Here is a 21,294-nt window from a genome sequence, read left to right as displayed (position 1 = left end):
AATGCTGAAAAGCATCATAAGAAAACCACAAGAACTGTAAGAACCCGCTCTTAAACAGAGAACCTCGAAGGTAAGAGAAAACACCCTCTAGGTAATATAACAAAGACACTCACAAGTACAGCCAAGACAGTTGAACCAGGGCAGCAAGAAGGATGGAGGTAAGATGCAGCGATATACACCACACAGAAGGCCAGACGACTATATGTGCAAACACACACATATAAATAACTGAAGGAAAAGACATCCACAAGAGAACCATTCTAGAGATGGGTACATGAATGCAGATGCATACAAGGATAAATGCAGATAAGGATATTTATGCATATAAAAAACATAGAAATCCCAGTAGACACACAAGTTATACAGGGTACAGCAAAAGTATATCCACTCCTCCAAAAGTAACCCACATCCACAGCCAGTTAGAGGGTGGACGAGAAGCAGGGGGAAGAAGGATACTCCAAGAATAGGGGAAACCAAATAAAGGACAGAGACAACACATCCTACCATTGTAAAAGAAGAGTTTACAACAGTAGCAGAGATGGAGATAGAAAGACAAGACTGGGAAACAGCAACAAAATACTACATAGGAAGTGGAAGGCAGTGCCCACTATAGGATAAAAGGGCAACCACCCAAGAATCAACGCCATTGACTGAGGAAGGCTGTCAGCAGGCGGTAGCAGTAGAAGTAAAGAAAAACAGCACGTGGAACGTCCACCATGAAGGAAAAGAGAAGAAGAAGAAGAAGACTGTCTGGATGAAACAAAGGGCTGGCAGAAACTAAGGACAACAGATAATTGGATATGACAAGCACACAGTGTCCAACTTATGGAAGCAGGAGGAACAGGTAAGAAACCTGACCAATGCTTCTTGGAAATGTGAGAAAAGATAGGATATGCCCAAGAAAAATTAATGAAATACCCCCACCTAAAAAAAGTTGGTAAAATGTATCCTTTTCCATAAGAAAAGGGACAGTACACAGAGGCGGAAGAGGAGGGAGGAAAGATACAGGAAAGAAAGGGAAAACCAGTCTCGAAGGAGCATAGCATTGGACAGGGAGTGCCGCAGGGCTCGTCCCTTAGCCCTACCCTGTTCAATGTCTATGTCCGCCCGTTAGCGGAGGTGGCCAGAAGGAATGGAATGGCTTTAGTATCATATGCAGATGATACCCAGTTGGTGGTGGCTTTGAATAACAACAGTGGTCTGGAAGCCCGTCATTTTAAACAGACACTCATCGACATCACCAACTGGATGACGGCGAACTTTCTCCAACTAAATGCCGGTAAAACCGAGATTCTCCTCTTGGGAAAAAACACCGCTTCCTGGGGAGATAACTGGTGGCCTGATATTTTGGGCTCTCCCCCCAAGCCAAAAGACTGTGTTAAAAATCTAGGCGTCTGGATCGACCCGGCTCTAAAATACACCATCCACACCAAGAAAGTGGCCGCCACGTGCTTCGGCATTTTACGCAACATCAGGCCCATCCTGAAGTTCTTTGACTGCCGCACCCGCCAGCTCATCGTCCAGGCGACGATCCTTTCAAGACTGGACTATGCCAGCTCTCTCCTTTTGGGAGCGAACCTGGCCGAAATCACCAGACTGCAGAGAGTCCAGAATGCGGCTGCCAGAGCTCTGGTCGGCCTCCCTCGCCACTCTTCTGTTTCAGGAACTTTAAGGAAACTGCATTGGCTCCCGGTGGGAAGAAGGATCCAGTTTAAGGCTCTGTGTTTAGCCTTCAAGATCCTTAAAACCGCCTCCCCCCCACTGCTGAGCCCCCTCCTGTCTGAGTACACACCCAGCAGATCTCTTCGCTCAGAGGGACAACATCTAGTGACCATCCCACGCACCAGACTTGCTAGAGTTGGGGGACGCTCTTTCAGCCTCCTTGTTGCCAAGCTATGGAACAGCCTGCCTGTAACCATACGGGGGATGCATGATCTTTTAGCCTTTAGGAAAGCCATCAAAACCCATCTTTTCCAATAATCCGTTCTTTTGTGCACCTTCATTTTTGCACTCTGGTCAGTTCGCAGCGCCGGGACGCCCCTTGGCTGGGGCAGCCGCGCGCTATACAAATCTGGATAACATAACATTTTGTGAAAGAAGGATACCAGGCAAGGATCCAACAATCAAGGGGACCGGTGTCCCATGTGAAGAGGACCGAAAAGAACAGCAGATACCCCACAGTGCAATGGCAGATATGTATAAAACAGGCACCAGAATACCAGACTGCTGGGGACAAACAGTCCCAGGAGCACAAGAAGACTGGAGTTGTGCACCCAGGCCTGAACCGAAAGGAACTTAACATGAGAAAACCATCCGTTCCAAAGAGTAAAACAAAGCAAAGAAAAGGGCCACATCGAAAAGGGTTGGAGATTGAAATGAAAGCAAATCAGGCCAAAGAAGTTGCCTGCCTGCAGCACCAGCATATCGCATATGGACACAAGGGCAGAGAAAAGAGGACAGTGCTGTCCCTATAAGGGATACAAAGTGCATAAGTAGCTCACAAACAGGCCTCCAAGGCTTGCAATATAAGTTCCCCAAAAACAGGGAACAATGCTACAGTGCAACTGCACAACATAAACAAAATACCCGCCACATGGTAAATACCCGGGTAGGAAAAGAAACCAAAGAGCAGACTTCAGGAGAACGCAAAACAAGATAAGTTCCAGATTGCTGGAAACAAAACCTGTTGCCGACAGCATAAACAAGACAAAAAGTACCGGCAGAAAGCAGGAACACCACATTGGGTGTATCCCTGGAAGAGAGAGAAGAACTCTACCCTAGGAAGGCGGGAAAGAGTCAAAACAAGGGGAAACACCTGTCACCGATGGCTTAGTACAACAACAGAGTTACGACTGTACCCCCATGACTATTCCTGACACTGAAAGCAGAGTAGGCATGCGCACCAAAAATGAAGGTGCCATCAGAAAGTCTGTTGATCAAAGCTGCCTGCAGATCCTCTGAAATACTGGAAGTACACAACCATGGGCACAGACATAGAGCAATGGGAGAGGCCATAGCCTAACCAACAGAATCGGAAGTATCCATAACACAGCGGATGCTTATAGTGGCCGTTGCTGCCCATCTTCTCCCAGGGGAACAAAAGCATTCCGGGCTTCCTTCGGAAGGGAGGGCAAGAGGTGCTCCACAGAGTCCCACAAGGCTTGAGGGAAGCAGGCGAGCTCACAAGAAGTGTTCAAAGAGCGCAGAGCAGTGCTAAAAGAGAAAATGCAGCTATCGCAAGCATCAAATTGTCTGACCTCGTCTCCGAAATGACGAGGTAAAAAATAAATCTGCATGGCTAAAGCAGCCTGAACCACAAAGCTTTTAGTAGAGGGATGTATAAGTAGATAGGAGGGATCCTCTAGGGCCGGGTGATGCCTGTGAGAAATTGAGTGATCCACAGGGAGCCCTGTTTTGGGTTTAGTCCAACCACCCAACAGGATGTCGAAAAGACAGTCACTATAAGAGAGTTCAGGCTCAATATTAGACTGGGGAGGGTGTAGAACACCAGTTAAGGGGTCTGTTGACAATTCCTCCTCCGAAGGTGTAAATATAGGGGAATCAAAACTCGATTGAGCATGTCCGCCAGCACAGAACTCTCCTCCGTAGCCGAACCAGGAGGAGCCAGGAGGCTGGTAAAGATTCCAAGCCACTTGCATCACCCAAGTCAATTAATCAGCAAGATTGTATTGGGGTGGTACTATGTCCGGAATTAGAGGAGGACACACCACACCGTCCATAGTACTGCCACAACCATGGTCCTCAGAAGGAAAAAACATGATTGGCTCCATCGGCGTTGTATTCGACGCCGTCACCAAAACCAGTCGACTCCAGGAAGGCAATGGCAGATGGACTGCTGATCGGCGTCAATAGCACTACCATCAGAGCCGGCAGACAAGAGCCTGAGGCCAGACATTAGATTCCGTAGACCAGAAGCGGGAGCCACAGTGGGCTGTGCACTGGTGCCACTGAGGTGTCAGACACCAGAGGCTGAGCAGAAGTTGAGGGAGAACCCATCAGCAAAGTCACAGGCACAACCTCATGCACTTCTGTGGGGCCCAAGTGCACTCCAGAGGAAGGTGACGGCCTAACGGCTAAGGCGCTCGACCTCGGACCTGGGGATCTGGGTTCGAGTCTCGGTAACAACGCTAAAACCTCCTGTGATTCTGGGCAAATCACTTCATCTCCCCGTGCCTAAAAATGAAAGTGTGTGTCCTCATGTAAAACGTAACTTGTGCTATGTAAAGCGCTCTGATACCTAATTTGGTTCGGGTCTAGTTCGCGCTATATAAAACTCTACAAAAAAAATGAAGAGATTGAGAATATTATGTCATCTGGGCGAGAGACGCCCGTGTCCCAGGATAGGTGGGTAGATGCTGGCGGACTCTTGCCTCGGCACTTCAACAGAAGAGCAGGGAACAGCGGTAGGTGACGATTCCGAAGGCAGGTGTCGCCGTGACTTAGAACACAGGCACCAAGACTTACCTTCGGATGTCGGAGATGAATGATGCCTGCATCAACGGCTCCTAGAACAAATGTGTGGTTAGTGCCTAGAATGCTTAGGGGACCGAGGCAGAGGCGACTTCGAAGACTGTGACATCAGTGCTTTCACAAGCTTCATGCAACGTTCCAGGCGTGCTTTCCGTCGGAGCTGTTGACAAGAGTCACGGTCGACAGAGTCATGGTGCTCACCCAGACACTACAAGCAAATTGCGTGTTGATCTATGGCGCCTATATGTCAACCACAGGACCCACAAGGTATGAACCCAAAGGACATGAAGAAAGGCATTAGTTGATGAAAAAACAGCAAGATGGCCGAAAATGGCAGGACGAACTGTAGTGCAGGTCCGCGTGTTAGCACGGAAAAGAGGGAACTGACGCATGTCAGGGGAAGGGCTTCCATGGACTCGACGATGTTGATACAGTCGCTCGACGCCCCCTACTGAAGCGCAAGGGTACTGCTGGAAAAGTTTCTGGATCAAGCGTGACGCCTGGGGAGGATTCTAAGATAAGGCATCTGCTGCTGGATGTCTCTATCAGATACAGCAACCTCTTTGGCATCTTGACTAGTATCATCTTGTTGTCCTGGTATTCTGATGGATGTGGGTCATAAATCTATTGGAACAGACCCCAGGTGTTACTCACCTAAGAATATGCTTTGCCTACTCTTCCCTGTCCTAAATACTGGACAATTCATCTAATTAGTTCATAAATCTTTCTGCAATTTTTACCATATCTGACTGTCTTATACATTTTCTGACTGGTGCTCATATGTTGTATTCTTCATTCGCAACATTTTGTGACTGATGAGCAAGTGGAGGTGTAGTCAAAAATTCAGGACCTGCCAATACTGCAAAGTCTGCTTTCTTAACTTATTGACGTCCTGTCTTAAAACTTGTACAGTCCAGATGATAACTCCTGTATCAGTAGATACAAATTGATATTGGCTATCAGTTTCAGTATAAAAAGATTTAATATACAGCTTTATGCAATTACATACATGATAAAAATGACAATTGTTGATACAATTACTTTAACATTATAATAAATGTGGCATTACCAACTGTTAAAAATGTATTGCCACTGCCTGATCAAAAAACTGAGTAACGTAAAAACTGACACAAACAAATTTTGCAAAGAGATATTAAAAACAATCCAATAAACATGGACAATTTCTGCTTTAGCATTTGGTCCACATAGACAGTGACAATTATTCATTTTGACTAAAGTGGACTGTTACAAGAAGTATTAAAGTGGGTTAAAGCCAACTCTTATTCAAAGAATCTCCACCATCAACGTCCTGGCTGCACTGTAAAGTCTCCTTATGCCATCCTGTCTTTGACCATGTACAGTCCAGCTGATAACTCCTGTGTCAATGGATACAAGATGGTATTGACTTTCAGTTTCTCGTGAGTTAAGGGGGTGGTGATTTTCAAAACTGAAGTGCATCCTGACTGCCCTTACCCAAGAACATCTGAGGGATTTATGCCCAAGTGAGTTAAAAATATATATATTGAAGGGACTAATCAATGAAAGAATAATATATCTTGTGGTCACCAAGTGCCACATGTACTGAAAAGAGAGTGTTATTTCCATTTAAATGTAAACATCTTGGCATGTATACACTATAGATCCTGATTCACAAAAAGTGTAAACGTACTTTAAGAGATTTACAACTCACTAATGCTAGAGTGTCAAGGTGAGCTCAGGCCCGGCCATTCTGCAGGACGGGGTGTCTGTTCCGTGGGGGTGCTCATCAGGTGGGCGCAGGGTACAGCACCTTACAAAACAGGTATTGAATGGGTGACAAACATGCACTGAATTTACTAATGATTGCTGCAATGTGGCGATCAATTTCCTTGATATATTTTAAATCGGTGGGTGTTTACATAACATAGGTTTTCATATTATATGTGTAGATTATGTATAGTGCAAATTATTTGCTTAAACAGGAATAATATTTTATGTTTTTGAAACTACTGCTGTAGTAGGTACAATTAAGGGTATTTCTGGGTTTGAAAGTATTGCTTGTGTTGCATACAGTAGGGCGATGGTGGTGTATTCAAATTGTAATCATGGGTAAAGGATGTGTTCAAATGTTGCACTGCTTGACAGTCACTTGGAAATGGGTCTCAACAAGCACTGGGCTTCCTTTTTCAGTACTGGAAGTATTTGTGACATCTACTAAGCAGAGACGCTTTAAGGCATGGGCAAAGAGGGCTCTGGCCCGGGGCCCCACCCTTTCAGGGGGTCCCCTGATAGAATCAGTTCTGTTCTGCAGAGAGTCTATCCTGAAAACCCTGAATAATTCTTAATAGGATTGTTTTAAATACCATTTACATGTAATTTATTTTTAATGTGGGTAATTTGTGAGAATGTATTATAAACATTTTGTAGAGCAAGGTTGGGATTATGTTTCATGTAACATCCACAAAAAAAAGTTTCATTTCGATCGAAACAGGACTTCACATATGTGTAATGGGAGGGTGTCCCAGAGATTATTTGCGGTAAAATTATGAAGCTGCTACTGTGTTAAAAAAATTCCATCATGTCACTATCCCTGAATATTAGATGTAAACACATTTAGAATTTGGACGAGTGTGCCTGTGCACTGTCAGTGACCAGGCCAAAGAGGGCATGAAAGAGCTCAAATCCGATCATAAATTGATATGATATGATATGATAAATGGGATTTGTAGAGCGCACGTACACCTACGGTTTCTTGGCGCTGGAGTGGGAGGGCTGAAAGGTACATGGCGGGGCAAAACTAGTTGTGAGCTAACGAGAAGAGCCAAGTTTTAAGTGATTTTCTGAAGTGCGCGTAGGAGGGAAGAAGGCGGAGTGCTGGGGGGAGGGAGTTCCAAAGGAGTGGAGCCTGGGCAGAGAATCTCAGGCCTCCATGTTTCTTACGTCTGAAGGAGCAGGAGGTCAGAAGGTTGGAGTTGGAGGAGCGTAAAGCATGTTGGGGAACATAACGATGTAAGAGGGAAGAAATGAAAGAAGGCCCCTGAGAGGAGAGGGCTCTGTGAATCAGGCAGCCAAGTTTGAAGAGGCTGCGCTGGGCTACGGGGAGCCAATGAAGGTTCTTAAGGAGGGGCTTGGTGGGACTAGATCTTGGTTGGCCATAAATCAGCCTGGCTGCCTGATTCTGGATGAGTTGGAGGCGTTGGGATTGATAAACCGGTATGCCCACATATAGGGAGTTCGCATAGTCAATGTGAGACAAGACTAGTCCCAGAGTGACCTGAACAAGAACTTCGTGGGAGAGGAGTCTGCTAATTTTCCGGATGCGACCCAGATGGAAGAAGCAGACGGATACAACTGAGTTGATTTGAGCCCTCATGGAGAGGTCCTTGCAAATGATGATGCCTAAGCTCTTGACAGAGTCAACAGGGGAGGGAGAGGGGCCAAGTGAGAGGGGCCAAAAGGAGGAATTACAGGGGTTGCTATGGGGACCAGTGAGGACTAGCTTGGTCTTGTCGGGGTTGAGTTTAAGCTGATTTAAGTTCATCCAAGAGCTGATGAAGGTCATGACGGAGTGGACGTTTTGGATGGAAGACGAGGAGGGGTCGATGTTAAAGATGAGCTGAAGATCGTCAGCGTAATTAAAGACGGTCACAGATTTTTGCTGAAGCTCCGAGATTAGGGGACGGATGTAAAGATTGAAGAGAAGTGGTGAGAGCGAGGAGCCCTGCGGGACTCCACAGGTGAGACGCTTTCCCACAGAGGAAAAGGGGGGGGAGGGAAACTGCCTGGACTCGATCCTGGACGAAGGAGGTGATCCATCTCAGTGGTAGCCCCCGGATGCCGGCGTGCTCGACACGTTCGAGGAGGATAGTATGGTCAACGGTGTCGAATGCCGCCGACAAATCCAGGAGCACCAATGCCTGAGAGATGTTCTGGTCCGCCCCCTTTCTTAGCTCTTCGTGGACGGCCATGGCAATTGATTCAGTGGAATGCTAAGGCCTGAAACCAGCTTGATGAGGATCAAGAAAGTGGGTAGATTCAATGAAGGTGCTCAGACAGTTAACCACAAAGGCCTCCAGGACTTTACCCAAGTAGGGGAGGAGGGAGATTGGGTGGAAGTTAGAGAGAGTGCGGGGTCTGCTCCAGGTTTTTTAAGGATGGGTGAAACCACAGCTGTTTTGAAGGAGAGAGGGACCACCCCAGAGAAGAGGGAGTTCAAAAGAAAAAGGGGGGGCATAGGAATGTTAAGAAAGATCTCCCGACTAATATGGGGGGGGGCAGCTATCCTGGGGGGAGCCAGAATTGATTTTCCTAAGAAGAGAGAAGAAAGTTTCTTCGGTGAGCGTGGGGAACTTGAGATGCTGGGCGGGGTTGGGAGAGGTCACCGTGGAATTCGGCGTGGCGGCAACACTGGGGATGCTAGTTTTAATTGTGGTTATCTTTTCAATAAAATAGCCATTGAGGGAGACACAGAGGGATTGTGATGGGAGGGATTTAGCAGTGACACGGTCAGGTTTTACCAGCTCATCCACGATGGAAAAAATGGTTTTAGATTTACAGTTTGAGCTATGTATTTTTGCAGAGAAATATGCAGATTTGGCCAAGAGAATGGCTGCTTTATAGTCCTGTAGGGCCGTAAGGAATGACGTTTTTTTAAGGGGGCAGTTGTGAAGCCTCCACTTGCGCTCCAGTTGGCGCAGTGCGAGTTTTCTGTCCTTAAGGTCTTTTGTGAACCAAAGACTGCTGTGCAAATACGTGCCGAGCCTTAAGCCTCTGACCAGCTTACCCCAACGTACCTCCAGCGCGCTGCCACAGAGAGAATGAGGACACCTCCCTAGTTAAGGGTAGCGGGACTGCCTGATCGCGGTGCTCCGCCCCCGACTGTGCTGGAAGAGAGACTGTCGTCCTGCGTGAGCCTGCACCCTCCACAACAATCGGGAGAGCCCCGTGGTGGACCGGGGCGCAGGCGGAATGCGCAGGAAGCTGAGGGGTGCCCAAAGCGAGGAGAAAGTGCAAAGTAGCAATGAGGCAGGTAAAATTCAATTTTAAAAAATGATCGCCAGAAAACACACAATTAAAAAGTGAAGGGCTGGGTATCAGGGGAGCTCACTGGGAGACTGCTGTGCAAATACGTGCCGAGCCTTAAGCCTCTGACCAGCTTACCCCAACATACCTCCAGCGCGCTCTATCTAAGCTTTAGAATATATATGTATGGTCCACGGCCCCCAAATATCCTTAAAATGTCCCTGCTCCTAAGTACCTCTAGAAAGATGCTAAAAGCTACATTCCTTTAGAGCATACTTTAAATTTGTTTCAACGTGTTTCCATTCACAGATTGTATGTAAAAAATCTCTACATGCAATATTTCTTAAAATCCTGCATGAAAAATTGCCATTCCATGAAACTTTTACTTACTTCCATCCCTTATGCTTTTGTAATGCACCTTAGGTTCCCTTCTACCTGCCTCTTCTGTCGCAAATCTCATGCATGTCTGTCTTAAACTCTTTTTGGAAACCATAACAATATCTATCAATTCAAGCAATCATTTGCTTCTGACATAGCCCCCTCTAATGATCACAACTAAGTCACTAATTATCACAACGAAACTGATGCATAGAGATGTCTCCTTCAGTTAGCAAAACTAATACCAATAACTAATGGACTGACCAATAACTCCTGGGTAGTCTGCTGCCCGTCAAGCGCTTCAATGCCCCATCAGGGGTAGTAGGCGCTATATAAATGCAAATTAAATTTAAATTATAATTCAACTGTGGTGTTGTTGTCTTCAGCTCCAACTTTGTTCGCCCAATGCTCCTTTGGTCTGTTAATGCTGAAGTAACAGCGGGGAGTTAACAGGGGGCGCTTAAAGCAATGGCGTATCATGGGGCCCATGGGCCCTAATGCAAGCAAATCCCTTCAACTGGTCCCCCAAAAACTCCCCTGGCTTGGTACTTAAAACAACTATAATGTGGATCCTGGGGGGAGGGGGGGGGCTCAGATCCCCATGCCTCGTGATCACTGCACTTGCTTCGTTTGAGCCAACGCTGATAACACAGACTTTATGGAAAAAGAAACCCCAGTTTGCCGGTAGGTGGCAGACTGTACTCATATTTGGCAGTGCTGCCTGATTCGGTAGACATTTATTACGAGTCTTTTGGGTGCCACAGAGAGAGAAGGCATTTAAAATAACAAACACTACTGCATAGGCGGCCCACTGACAATGCAGAAGACTGCATTTGTGAAACCCTGGTATTTACATTGGCAGCGCCGTCTCTGACACACCGTCAGTCATGTGAGCGTACAAGGATGTTTCAGTGCTGCGAAGAAGCCACACACAGACAGGAACCGGAGGCAGCGGGAGATAGCCGCAGCAGGGGAGACAGGTCAGGCTGCCTTTCTGTACTCATCTTTCAACGTTGGCATTGGTCAGGCCTAGGGCATTTCATGGAAATAGGGAAATCGTCTGTCATTTCCCGGAACAGAGCGATCCCGGGGTCTAGGGACAGAATCAGTGCTGCTGATCACTTCCTGCACCATTTAGAGCAGATTTCGTTAAAGCTTTTGCCTCTGAGCCCCACTAAGCAAAATGTTTTGAAGTTGGGCCAACTTCAACAACTTTATGGCAAGGATTGCGGGAGTGGTAGTGGCAGGGCTGAGTGTAAGGGGTGGAGTTTGAGATCATTTCAAGGGTGGTATTTTTAGTAGTTCATAAATAATCCATATTAAATGTGGCACTTATAAAGGAGAAAATGAATTAACAAGAAACTGACTAAAAAAGACTTCTCCGTGTAAGTGAGCCCCTCACAATCCTGGGTCCCAATACAGCTGCACCTGTTTCGCTAGTGACGGGTGTGGCTCTGAAGAGCAGACTGTCACCTATGCCTGTTTCACCCTTTCCCCACCATTCGTGGTTATCATGACGCCAAACTTGAAACAGGTGCTCTGCCCCTTCCAGAAATTAATTAGCTGCCACATGTTGCCCCCTTCTGTGCAGCAAGGGCCCCTCCGGCCCTAATGATAGCAAGGAAAATTAAACCTCATGCCCCATTTTTAAACTAAGACAGTAATAGCTGTGATATAGTGGGCCTCTCACATCCCTGAGCCCCAGTGCCACTGCACCTGCTTCACCAGTGATATCTACTACCTTGTGAAGTGGCTCTGTCTGCCTGTTGTTAAAAACATGGCCCCTATCTTGCCCTACCCCCTCCCCACCATCTGTCTGAGCCCAAGCTAAGGTGTCTCCTCTTCTTCAGTTTTCCCTTTTCTTTGTCCATTGCAAGCAACACTGGCACAGCAAGGGTGCACTGGGCCCTAATGCAAGCAAGAATGGATAATAGCAATACAACCATAATCGGGGCTTAGTTGGCAGCTTAAACCGCCGGACCCTGGTGCCACTGCACCTGCTGCACTAATGGTATATGTAGCCTTGCCTCCTCTGTCCACTCCACTGGGCCGTCAATCCTAGGCCTGAGGATCCGTGGAGGCTGGGCGCCCCTTAAAAAAGGGGAAAAAAGCCCCACATCTCACCCCCTATTGATTAGGCGCTGCACCCCGCACAGCATGGCTGACCCTTGCTCTAATGCTAGCAAGGAAGATGGGTCCCATAGTTCCCTTTTCTGTATTAAAACAGCGATAAATGGAATGCAGCGGCCCCCACACTCCTGGCTCCAGAGTGACTGCACCTGTTGCACTAGGGGTAATGATGGCCCATAAAAAGCAAGCCCTCATATCTCACCCCACTCCTCAGGGCATCTCTCTGAGGAAGCTGTTTGTTCATTTGAAAATTAAACAAGCATTTGCAAAGCCAATAGGTCTTGCCTATGAGAGCTATTGGATCCTGCAATGATGTGCAGCCGTACTGTACCACAGTGCAGCTGATGTGCAGCAGGGCTAAAAATAATTTTAAAAAGCACTATGATGTGGCCAGTGCTAATGCACTTTTTTTGTAGGAAAAAAAGATTATATTTAGTGACGGCATCACAGCGATGTTTTTAGACATACGTGGTATACAAAAGATCTCTTAGGGTTCCCTTCTAGACTAGACTCTAGTTTCTTCAACCTTGCTCTGTTTTTTCCCTCGAATAATAAGTAATGATGAAAGGATGAAATTCAGAAAACAGGAGAGGACTGCGGTTGACGCAGCGGAAACCCCTGGGCTGACATTGTTAATTTTCTTCATTTTCCAGACTGAGTCGCTCCCGGGACTCCTGTGAGAGATATTCCAGCAGCCCCCACAATGAACAGTATCAACGATCTTCCTGAAGATGTGCTGATGGAGGTGCTGTCCCGTGTTCCCGGCATGGACCTGATCCGTTGCTGCAAACTGGTTTGCTGCAACTGGAGGGACATGATTGGCCTATCCACTCTTTGGAAAAGGAAGTGCAAGTTGGAAGGGTTTCTTCCCAAATGGGTCATACAGAATCCTGATGACTGGAAGAAGTTTTACATCCTCTTCAAGCTGAAGAAAAATTTAATACGGAATCCCTGTGGAGAAGGTTGGTGTCCTTAAAGTGGGCCAGGTCTCTCCAGAGAAGAATGGGATGAGGGAGGGCTTGGTAAAATATCATTTACATTTATATTTACACAAAGTGTTTGTTTCTTCTTGAGGTTTTTGGGGTATCAAGATAACATGGCTTTTCAGAAAGATAAAGTGTTGTCATCCAGAATTTGAACCAAAGAAAGATGAGAGGTTAGTCTATTGCACTGCACTTACTATAACAAATACTATGTACTTGTGTGACATAGTACATTCCATAGATAAACAGTTTAGTGAACAATTAAAAAAGAATTAGGAAGCAAGTTGGCCAAAAAACCTAAGCCAGACTTGGGGAATCAACGGAGAAATGCCATAAGCCATATTTTATGTTCATATACTGGTTAGGAAGTGAGAAAAAGAGTACTACAAGCAGGTAAGAGCGGTGGGCAAGATTGGGGGGGAATTCGACAGACGACCACAAGGGAAAGTTAAATAAATATTTTATTTTCCTTCGTGGTTGTCTGTAGAAATCCAACCCCACCCCCAAGCCCCATCACTCTTACGTGCACAGGCGCTGCTGAATATAAGGCAAAGATTTTGAAAAAGGTAGTTGGAAGGCAAAGGGTGCAAAAAAATTATACGCTTGCCTCTGCCCGCTTAAAACCAGTTTGTGAAGAGCAAAATGCAAGATTGTAGCCTGTACTACACCGTTCTGTGCATGAAGGGAAGTTTGCCTCCTCTTGCACCTATAATTTGAACTCTGCACTCCCTCTTTTATCCTGATCGCTCTCCCCTTGCACCCTGATATACCCACTTGCACCCTTCACTCCTCACTTGCACGCTGCACTCCCTCATTCACCAAGTGTACACCTTGCAATCACCATGGCACTAACTTTCTCTCTTCTTGTTTGTCGTTTTGATGGCTTATGCACCAACTACTGATTAATGTCTTTACTAGTGTCCTTCCTCTGCTCAGACTCAGATTGAAGCACTTTGACACTACAGCTGAATGTTTTTTTGAAAGATCAAGGGCAGTACTGCGGCGACTGACTCATTTAATTTTAAAAAGCACTTTTGGGCAGATCTACAAGAATGTGCTGCAGCGCGGCACCGCAAGCCCTTTGGCTGCGCCACGCTGCGGCACTTTCAGAGCCCAAGAATGCGACATATTTACAAGAATATGTCGCATTCCTGTGCTCTCCCCTGCACTGGCGCACAAACAGCTGCCAAGCGCTGTCTCAGGTACCCTTGCACCATGGTGCAAGGATGCCTGCTTCGTGGGGAGATTGTTTTTATGCAGGAAGGGGCACCTTCCTGCACAAAAACAATCACTAAAGGCTTTTTCCTCTTTCAATGCATGCTGTAGAATGCAGCACGCATTGAAAGAGGAAAAAACGAGGAGAAATAAAAACATTTCTCCTCGTTGTGCCTTGCTACGCCACCTCTAGGGTGGCATAGCATTCAGACGCATCTCCAAATTTACGATTTCTCGTAAATCTGGAGATGTGTCTTGTTCCATGGGTGTTGCGTGGGAACACCCACAGCAACACCCATGGAATGCCCCTTCAGCGCAAAGTGCTGCGTGTGAAGGGGCCATATTTACAAGGAGAGGAAAAGTCACGCAGGGTGGCTTTTCCTTTCCTTGTAAATATGGAGGAGCCCCCTGCGCCACCAGTACGTCACGAAAAGTGGTGTACAGGTGGCGCAGGGGGCTTGTAAATCTGCCCCTTTGTTTGTTTTCCAGATGCACTCTTTACTACAACGTTGCGTTTATAGCTTCCAAAGCTACCCTGTAGCAAGGAAATATTTAATGCTTAAAAGCATTTCATTCCTTTCAAAGTTGATTTTACCTTTTTATTAAAGCAGTTTGTGCAAATGCATGTTTTTCTCTGCAGCGCCTCTTCGCACTAACACTGTTGCCACAAAAAGCACTTTGTGGCACTGCATGCTTTTTTATCTGCTGCTCCTCTTCTCCTTGCTAACACTGTAGCCAGGGTTTATTTAATGGCTGAAAGCTCTGGTGTGATACTGCAGCGACTGACTTATTTAATGTTTAAACGCACGTAGATCATTTTCCAAACGCCATCTTTATCCTAACAACGGTGCTTTTAGATCTCCCAGGGTGACACTGTACCTATGAACTTATTTAATGTTTAACAGCATTTCTTGTTTTTTCACCATGGAAATACACTCTGTTTGTTTTCCAAATGCAATCTTTACTACAATGTTGCTTTAATATCCTCCAGGGCAACAGAGTAGCCACTGAATTATTTTATGTTTAAAAGCATTTTCTTTATTTTCAATATGCAAGTTTGCCTTTTGTATTTTGTAAGTGTCTAAGCTCTCCACACCTCAAACTCCATGTTTTCATTACCTCATGTGTATTATTCGCGCACTACATTCCAATATACAACCTTGGGCATGTGAGAAAGTCATGTTACTTTATTTTACCCACTGTGACGGTGTAGAAACCCCACAGCTTTTTGGCAATTCGAAAAATAATTAATTGGATGCGGGACACTATGATGGGCTAGAAACACCTTGCCCATCAAGTTGTTGCCATCACACGTGTAGTGCTTTTCCTGGCTATCCTGAGGAAGGCTATGTGGGACTGAGATTAATTTCTGGAGATAAACAGAGGAAAGAAAGTAGGATTTTACTCCCATGTAAAATGCTAAAGGGATAGCTTTCTTGTTCACATTCCCAATAATTGACTGTCTCAATTCTTTACTTATGATTGCAATTTCCTGGCATTCTCTATGGTTACCCCCCATAAACAAAAAATCATGCAAAGGTATGAGGCAGACCAAAACCTAGTGGTTTGAGACTCACTAGCATTCCAACCAGTAGAAAGACCAAAACCCCTTGGCTCATTTGATAATCATAGACAAATCTCTTCAGTTCTCGTTTGTCCATTTGTGACGCGATGTGTAAACTGTTTCTCGTTGGTTTCTTGCTATAAAGTTAAGTTTCAGCTACTAGGATCACTCTCTATTCTAAGCAAGTAGGCAGCTTGTTCTGTGTTGGATATCAGCCCCGGTCCTTACAGGTAACAGCGGTGGGGCACGTTGGGGGGATATTGAAGGACAATGCTGAGGGAAAATACATTTTTTTTAAATGTTCCCTGCGGCAACGTCCCTTGAAATCCCCACCAATGCGGCCCCACCGCTGGTACCTGCACAGACCGCGGCTGTTGGATATATGCTGAAATTTGAGCTGCAAGTGATTCCTTGGCTGTCTTTAGAACATCTGCCGAGATCTCCATCCTAAACTGCTCATGTTAAACTACAGCTTGTTCCATGTATTTCACTTACCCTTGAATAGAAATATACTTTGGCTTGTATTATTACTCCATCATCACGACACTAAACTCTTTTAGGCATAGTGTAGATGATATTTACCTTTATTCTTGCTGCTAGATTGGAGTTTGTGTCTTGTGACCAGCTTTTGCAATCTTTGTTTTTGAGGAATCACTTCATGCGAGCAACATGCATTGATATGCGTGAGTTATTAATCATATTAAAACAAGTGTTTTTTCCAAGAGTATGGCTACATCATGTTGCTGTTCTGTCTCTCCTGTTGTCTCCTGCTGTGAACCCTGTTTGCGTTCACTGTGACACGTCCTCTAACATGCTGTGGTGTCTTTGTTTTCAGAGAGTTTCAATTTCTGGCAAATTGATGAGAATGGAGGTGATCAGTGGGCAATTGAGGACCTTCCTGGGGATCATGGCCAGCCGTTTCCTCACCCAGACGTCCAGAAGTACTTTGTCACTTCCTTTTGGTAAGGTGGAGTCTAAGGGAAATGTACTAGTGACATGAGTAGAGTGTAAACAGAATTGCACTGTTTTCACATGCTGTGCATTCTCCTGCTACCTATGGGCAGATTACCATGCAGCCCGGAAATGCTCCGATCATCGGTCAGAGGCTTTCAGGGCCACATCTCAGTTTAATTTCCGACTGCCACATTAGAATGTTGGGGGTCAGAAATTAACCCAGCCAGTCATTCCGGCTGACTTCCGGTGGGCTCAAGGAGGCCGGCACGTAATTTCAAAGGGCGGCCTTTCCGCCTTTGGGATTAAGATGCTCTGTCTCTGGCAGGCTTTCCATGTCAGGCTTTCTGACATGGAAAGCCTGTTGGAGAGCGAGTATGAGGACCCATATCAGGGCCCCTTGCCTCTGCGGCCTCCAGTTGGGTGCAGAGGGGCCACCTATTGTGCACCGTGTGGCAGGCACCGTGCCTCCTGGTCACTTCCGAGTGGCATAGACTCTGTCCCTTCTGCTTGAAGGTACCTCTCTTCAAGATTCCATCTTTGAATTCCACTGGACTCTTTCACCTTCTTCGCCAGTGGCATCTTTTCCGAAGTCCACCATTGTGGTCTACGGCGGTTTTCAACGTCACTTCACACCTATGCACCTGGCTTCCGTGGTGCAGGTATCCAGGTTCCTGGAGTATCCATGGGTGGGGTGACTCTTCAACCTTATGTCTTCCACATCGGTTATCACAGTCCACTGGAAAGGGTCCTTATCTTGAAAACTGCAACTGCGACTTTCCCTTTGACTTGCATTGAGTGCGTGGCTGTGTTTCTACTCTGTACACATTCTCTGTGGCTTTCTGGGTACTTACCTTGGGTAGATCCTTGTGTCCCCAGCTCTTCCAAGTCTTATGGTCCAAGTCCAGACTTCGGTAGTAGTTCGCATGCCACTTCTTTAGTATATGGTTTGGTCTCCCCCTGCTTACTTTACCAGGGAGGACCAGGAGCCAATCTGCTCCTGGGGTGTGGGTGAAAAGGCTTGTGCCCCACTACTATAACAAACTGCCACCAAATGGTACTAGAGTGATGGGGCTGGCAGCCATTCATCTCAAAAGGATTACTTCTTTGAGGTATATTCCTATGTTCTAACAAAGTGCTGCATTCTGTTGGGGAGCAATATACAAATTCTTTGAGTCAGATGACATGTGACACAAGAAAACATGCTGGGTCTGCCAGATTAATAAAAATGAGGGGCAGGAGTTCAGATGGACACAGCGCCAAAGACTATTCACTGTACAACCTAGTACTAAGACCAGAGTAATGGCAGGTAAGCAATGATATAAATTAAACAAATTGTTGTTCAGGGGGTGGGGTCGGGGGGGTGGGGGTGGTGAAGGAACATTTGAAAACATTTATTTAAGCACACTGCCTTTAGCTATCACCAGGTGTTGGACAGGCCGCATGGTCGGGCTGCCCCCCTCCCCGCAATGGGACCGGGACCCTGGCTCTCCCTGCATCCCCAGCCAGAGTCCCCACACGACCAACCGAAGTACCCTGCAATCCCTCCACTACAAGACACCAGCTCCGGACCCAGCCGGCCCGGGTCACCATCCACACCACAACATCGACCCGGCCGCCATCTTGGGGCACTGCAGCACGAGGCCGCGTGGCCTCAGCTCGACCCTAACCTGGGCCCGGCCGGCCCCGACATCGAGGCACCAACCTCCCCCCAGGAAGCAGAGTGACCACTTGGTGGGTCAATGGGAGAAGGAATCGTCAACGGCTCTCCTCCGCCAGGTGTCGATTACCCCCGGCCGCCCTGAGCGCTGGCTCCACCCCCCTGCTGGGTGTCTGGACTCCCTCATCCCGGACCCCCCGGCCCCCCAGGCGCGAGGGTCCGGACATCAAAGGGGACCAGACCTATAACTGGGGCAGGGCCAGACCAGGACGGGAGTTGTATCCTGGAGTCGAGAGACCCGAGAAGAACTCATCCGTAACTGGCCTGCTGGCGCTGCCGCGGCCCTCTGCCTCGTGAAACCATCGTCTTGGCCTGCTGGCGCTGCCGCGGCCCTCTGCCTCGTGAAACCATCGTCTTGGCCTGCTGGCGCTGCCGCGGCCCTCTGCCTCGTGAAACCATCGACTTGGCCTGCTGGCGCTGCCGCGGCCCTCTGCTTTGTGAGACTATCATCTCGGCCTGCTGGCGCTGCCGCGGCCCGATCCACAGACCCTCCAGCTCGAGGATTGTGAGCTCGCCTCGTACCCCCACCGGTACCGATCCGGTACCAAGACTGTCCCGCTACCCCCTTTCCCTACAGAGACTAGACGTGAGAGGACCCCCGGGTCCGAGACCTCCTGTATCGCTTATAACCTTGCCTTACGAACCTTATATAAAGCCTTGAACTCGACTTGGTGTGGTGCCTGTTTGTGGGGAGGGAGGTAACTTGTCTGTACGATCCCCGGTGACGGTCCCCCTCGGGGATCTCTCCCTCAGTGTCCGGCCGACCCTCAGGGTCCCCGTCTAACATTGGTGGCCAGCGACGGGATCCGAACCTACGCATAATCGTACAGAAAGTTACCCGACCCACGACACACGACCACCATGACAACAGAGAGCGGAACAACAGAGAAATTCCAGATGGAAAAATTGGAAGACTACAACCACCGAGAACTGAAGCAATATTGCATGGAACTTGGTCTCCCAACCACGGGTCTGAGTACGAAGGAAGACTTCAAACGAGCCCTAGAAGCCTGGGCAGAAACGGGTACGGCCGTACCCCGAACACAAACATCCGAAACAAGCCCCGCACCAGCTAAAGAAGGAGCGGGTCTCTCCCTGGAAGAGATCCGAGAAAGAGAAAAAAACCAGACTCCACGAAATAGAACTAGCCCGACTTCGCTTGGATGGAGAACTCAAGCTGGCAGAACAAAAAATAACCCTGGAACACTTACGGCTCAGGGAAGAGCGAGAAGACAAGCAAAGACAGAGAGAGCTAGAGGAAAAGAAAATAGAGTACGAACATGAGCGCAATCTCAAAGCACTGGAGATCCAGAAACAGAATAAAGACCTCGGGCTCCCCGAACGACCGACCCCGCCGGCCTCGACCGAACCCAAGGTTCACATCCCCAAAGATGTCATCCGGGAATACCACAAGAACGATGATATACAGCAGTGGTTTAAAGCCTATGAGGTGGCAATGACCTCCCACCGGATTCCCCGAAGCGATTGGGGAGCCGGATTATGGGGGAAGTTTGTCAACGAAGGGCGGGACGCCCTGCTGCAACTCCCGGACCAACTGATGACCTCCTACGACCACATGAAGGCCGCCCTCCTCACTCGATACGGGCTCACCCCTGAGATGTACCGCCAACGGTTCCGCGACTGCAAACGGATTCCGGGTACCACTTGGGTGGAGTACGTGAACTTTTTTAGCCGAGCCTTCGAGGGGTGGATCAAGGGCAACAAAGTAACCACCTACGAACAACTCTTTGACCTGATCGTATGGGAACACCTGTCGAACAACTGCTTCGTAGAGCTCCGGCAACACCTCCTGGACAGTAAGCTAACCGACCCTCGACAACTCGCCGTCGAAGCCGACCGGTGGGAAAGCACCCGAGTTGGCCGGAACGTACCCAGCGAATTATCCAGACCGTATCGCCCCCGAGGGGGAGGAGGAAGTCAGGGTCGGGGTAGAGACCCCGGCCCCTCGTCACCCCCCAGAAACCCCTCGACCCCGGTTGGCCGAGGAAGCCCTGCCGTCCGGGCCGGTTTCCGGACCAACATTACGTGCCACAGGTGCCAGCGACCCGGCCACTACGCCAGCGATCCCAACTGCCCAAAGAATCCGAACACTACCCCCCGCCAAGTTGCAGCGGCGGCCCTAGGGGAAGAACTAATCCCGAAAGACCAAGAAGAGTACGAGACCGACCCCTCGGAATGGGCACCCGCCGCCATGGCACTGGTCTGCTTAGGGGAGAGAGACATGATTCCGCGGGCCCCCCTTCCCGCCAATACACAGAAGTACGGACAATGGGTCAACATTAATGGCCGCCGGGCGGAAGCCCTCCGCGACACCGGGGCCAGTGTAACGGCGGTCCGACGCCACCTCGTCACTCCCGACCAAATCTTGCCGAACATTCTTTGCCCTGTCCGGTCAGCCGACAACTCTGAAAGCCTATGCCACATGGCCTGCGTCCCCTTCGAGTGGGGAGGAGTAACAGGGATGTTAAAAGTAACTGTCCGCGATGATGCCCCCGTGGACTGCCTCCTAGGAAACGACCTTGAAAGCTCTCCCTGGGCAGCTGTCGAACGGAGGGAGCACCTGGGGATGCTCGGCCTCCCCGAATGGGTCTGCGTCACGACCCGGTCCATGACCGCCCGCGCGGTCCCCAGCCCAGAAGAGCCCGAGTGGCCAGAACCTCCTCCCGCGCTCATCCCAGAGGAGGCCGCCCCAGAAGCCAGTCCATTGACCCAAACCGAAGAAGGATCCGCCCAGCTTCGGGACGTCCCTGACCTGGCACAATGGCGGCAGGAGGGAGGCCCCACGCAGGACCAATTCCGGGCCGAACAGAAAACCTGTCCCTCTCTCGAAGGACTCCGGC

The 21,294-nt window shown here is 48.3% G+C and overlaps 1 protein-coding gene across 1 annotated transcript in view; it reads left to right on the top strand.

Moving 5' to 3' along the window:
* Positions 1-21,294, top strand: part of LOC144752444 (uncharacterized) — a 351,451-nt gene that overhangs the window by 301,043 nt on the left and 29,114 nt on the right. Inside the window, exons 16-17 of the mRNA XM_078640371.1 lie at positions 12,658-12,962; positions 16,598-16,724. Of these exons, the coding sequence (XP_078496497.1) occupies positions 12,658-12,962; positions 16,598-16,724 (432 nt within the window). The remainder of the gene's footprint in view (positions 1-12,657; positions 12,963-16,597; positions 16,725-21,294) is intronic.

The sequence above is a fragment of the Lissotriton helveticus genome, chromosome 5_1 (genome assembly GCF_964261635.1).
Source record: "Lissotriton helveticus chromosome 5_1, aLisHel1.1, whole genome shotgun sequence".
NCBI lineage: Eukaryota > Metazoa > Chordata > Amphibia > Caudata > Salamandridae > Lissotriton > Lissotriton helveticus.
The sequence above is the reverse complement of the archived record's forward strand: the minus strand, read 5'-3'. Positions and strand labels throughout refer to the sequence as shown.